The 3,219-nt window shown below is 37.4% G+C and overlaps 1 protein-coding gene across 1 annotated transcript; it reads left to right on the top strand.

Annotated features, from left to right (window-relative positions):
* Nucleotides 1-617: 617 nt before the first annotated feature.
* LOC142180863 (uncharacterized) lies at nucleotides 618-1,352 on the top strand. The gene is made up of 3 exons (XM_075252962.1): nucleotides 618-753; nucleotides 799-1,086; nucleotides 1,270-1,352. Exons 1-3 carry the CDS (start codon nucleotides 618-620, stop codon nucleotides 1,350-1,352), a joined length of 507 nt encoding a protein of 168 aa, XP_075109063.1.
* Nucleotides 1,353-3,219: the final 1,867 nt, after the last annotated feature.

The raw sequence follows: 3,219 nt of genomic DNA, 5'->3' as shown, positions 1-3,219 counted from the left end.
CAGCTAGCTAGACCTATACACTATAGATTGTTGGGTTTTTCTTCATATTTTTTCATTTTCATTGTTATGTGGTATGTTGTTGGTGTAGATGATAATGGTTATGAAAGAAAGGAAGAAAGTTGTTGTCTTTCACATGGTGATATGCACGAAGCAAGAAGAATACACTCATGTGGCTAGGTTGTGTCCAAAAGAATTGGTCAGCCTTAAGTTTATTAGAGAATTAGGCCTTGCATTTTGGGTCACTAGTTTTGGGTTGCTGGACTGATACAAATTATACAGCTGAAGGCCTACACTTCTAGAAGCATTTAAATACAGCATAGATACACCCTGTAATTAGAATTCTTTATCCAAATGTATTTATCCAATAAATTTGTTATACAGTAGCATATAGAATAGTGTCACTTGTCATAGTTTGTTATAGGGTAGATTCATTTTCTCTTGTATAAATATGAACATTGTACAGAATGTTACTACACAGTCAATATACATAGAAAATTTTCACAAAGTTTCTTCAATTCTATCATGGTATCAGAGCAGGTTTGAGTTGCTCGTTGTTTCCTTCGTTCTCAAATCATCTTCATTTTCCTTCATTCTTCTAACTTTTCATCAGATCTCCAATGGGCACAAATGGAATACCTATTGATACTGTTATTTCATATTCTTCTACCACCACTGCTGCAACTGTAGTTTCTCCTACAACAGGTGTAGTGGACTCTTCACATCCCTACTACCTTCATCCTTCAGACTATCCAGGCATGAATTTGGCTACTTCAGTCTTTGATGGCAAAAGATATTGAGGATGGAGAAGGGCATTGGTCATTGCTTTATCTGCAAAGAATAAGTTGGGGTTCATTGATGGAACCCTAACTACTCCACCTGTTGATTCTGGTCTCCAAAGGATATGGGCTAGGTGTAATGATATGGTCCTCTCATGGCTGTTGAATTCCTTGTCCAAGGAGATAGCTGAAAGTGTTTTGTACTCACAAAGTGCCGAGGATCTCTGGAGTGACCTAGAAGACAGGTTTGGGCAAACAAATGGAGCAAAATTATTTCAACTACAAAAGGAACCCAGTGCTGTTATTCAAGGTAATACAAGTATCTCTACCTATTTCACTAAGATGAAGAGCCTATGGGATGAATTTGATGTATTAAACACCTTCTCTGCTTGTATTTGTGATTGTGAGTGTGGAGCTAAAGCTAAGAATGTAAAGGCACACCAAGATGAGAGGTTATTGTAGTTTTTAATGGGGCTCAATGATACATTCATAGGGGTCAGTAGTAACATCCTGTTATCTTCTCCTTTGCCTTCTATTGGTCAAGCATATTCTCTTGTTATCCAAGATGAGAAATAGAGAGAGATTCATGCTGCTCCTGTCTATCCAGGAGATTCAGCATCTTTTCTTGCCCCTACTCAATCTGGAAATTTCAGAAAGTATAATGAAAACAAAGGGCAAAAGGGAGGATATGATCAGAAGAAATTCTGGAATATGTGCCTATTGTAAGAAACCAGGACATAACATTGATAAATGCTATAGGTTACATGGATTCCCAGCAGATTTTAAGTTTACTAAACAAAGAAGGTTTCAAGGAACTGTGCAAGCTAATAATACATTTACTGCCAATGAGGAAGTGGACTATGCAGGAGCTAATACAGCAGAAAATCAGATTCTTATCCAGGATAGTGTGGCTCAACTTCTGCAGCTTCTTCAACATATGAAGGCAGGATAGCAGGGAGCAAGCAGTTCTGATGCAAGTGCAAACCTCAGTTGTGCTGGTATAGCCAAGTTCTTCAACTCTTATGCCTGTTTCATTCAAATTAATTGTGAGTCTTGGATATTGGATAGGGTATAACTGAGCATATGACTTTTAACAAAGATTTTTTCACAGATTTTAAAGCCTTACCTAAACCATTGATGGTTAAACTTCCTAATTCTTATAGAGTTAAGGTAACTCATTCAGGCTCAGTGTCAATCAAGCCTAATCTATTTCTACACAATGTGTTATATGTGTCCTCTTTCAGATTTAATCTATTGTTTGTACATAAGTTGTGCAGACAACTCAATAAGTATGTTCTTTTCACTCCTTCTTCTTGTTTTCTGCTGCAGGGCCCTTCACTGAAGAGCCCTCTAGAGATTGGTAAAGAACAAGAAGGACTCTACATACTCAATTCAAGGCCTTCTGTAGCAGCTTCAAAGGATTTACCTAAGTTTAGTAGTGCTTGTAATAGGAAATCTATTTCTGTTTTGAACTCTTGTTTAAGTCTTTCTATTTATAATGTAAGGATAAGCTGTGGAATTATAGATTAGGTCATTTGTCTTTTAAGTAATATGAAGAATATATCCTCTGTTTCTGTTCCTTCATGTTTCAATTTTTCTACTCCTTGTCTTATATGTCCAATGGCTAGGCAATTCAAACTCCCTTTCCTCTCAAGTTCTATTTCTACCAAAAGGTGTTTGAATTAATTCATGTGGATACTACAACATATGATGGATATAGATACTTTCTTACCATTGTGGATGATTTTAGTAGAGGTACTGTCATGACCCTAAACCCAGACCCGGTCGTGATGGCACCTCTCATGAAGACAAGGCCAGCCGGCACAACACCCAATTCTTTTTAAGCAATTAAAATAATACAAATTAAGTCTTTAACATAATAACAATCCCAAAATAAGCAGTGAAACAGTACAGTTTGCGGGAATAAAACCAACACAACCCGACATCGGGGTGTCACTAGTCATGAGCATCTACTAACTGATTAAAATCGGAAGAATCTACAAAGTCTATTACAAAACTAAAATAAGAGAAAATAAGATAGAGGGAGAAGCACTGGGCTGCGAATGCCGAGCAGCTACCTAGTGAATCTCCGAAATCTGCTGGAAGCTCTCAACCCTCGCAAGCAGGACCTGAAGCGCCTGAATCTGCACACGGGGTGCAGAGAGTAAAGTGAGTACTCCAACTCAGTGAGTAATAATAATAAATGAAGACTGAGGGAGAAGAAATCACGTAAAGGCACATCAATATGCTGTAAAGAAGCAGTATAAAGCCAGTAAAAACAATGAAACAGTGAAAACATGTAAAGTCACCTTAGTTCAATTTAAGCTTCTTTAAAAATACCTTTTTACAGTTAAGAAAGTAAATGACAGGCAACTAGAAAAGATAAATACATAATGAACTACCCCTTGGGCACAATACCGACAGAATCAGCCCATCGGGCAAC

Source organism: Nicotiana tabacum, chromosome 5 (assembly GCF_000715075.1).
Source record: "Nicotiana tabacum cultivar K326 chromosome 5, ASM71507v2, whole genome shotgun sequence".
Taxonomy (NCBI): domain Eukaryota; kingdom Viridiplantae; phylum Streptophyta; class Magnoliopsida; order Solanales; family Solanaceae; genus Nicotiana; species Nicotiana tabacum.
This window is presented reverse-complemented; position numbering and strand designations above follow the sequence as displayed.

What these genes read in the sequence shown, in the direction of transcription:
- LOC142180863 (XM_075252962.1), top strand. Translation starts at nt 618, where the DNA reads ATGGGCACAAATGGAATACCTATTGATACTGTTATTTCATATTCTTCT. An exon ending in TCATCCTTCAGACTATCCAG is followed by an intron (nt 754 to 798) that starts GCATGAATTTGG and finishes AAAGATATTGAG; the next exon opens with GATGGAGAAGGGCATTGGTC. An exon ending in ACCCAGTGCTGTTATTCAAG is followed by an intron (nt 1,087 to 1,269) that starts GTAATACAAGTA and finishes ATACATTCATAG; the next exon opens with GGGTCAGTAGTAACATCCTG.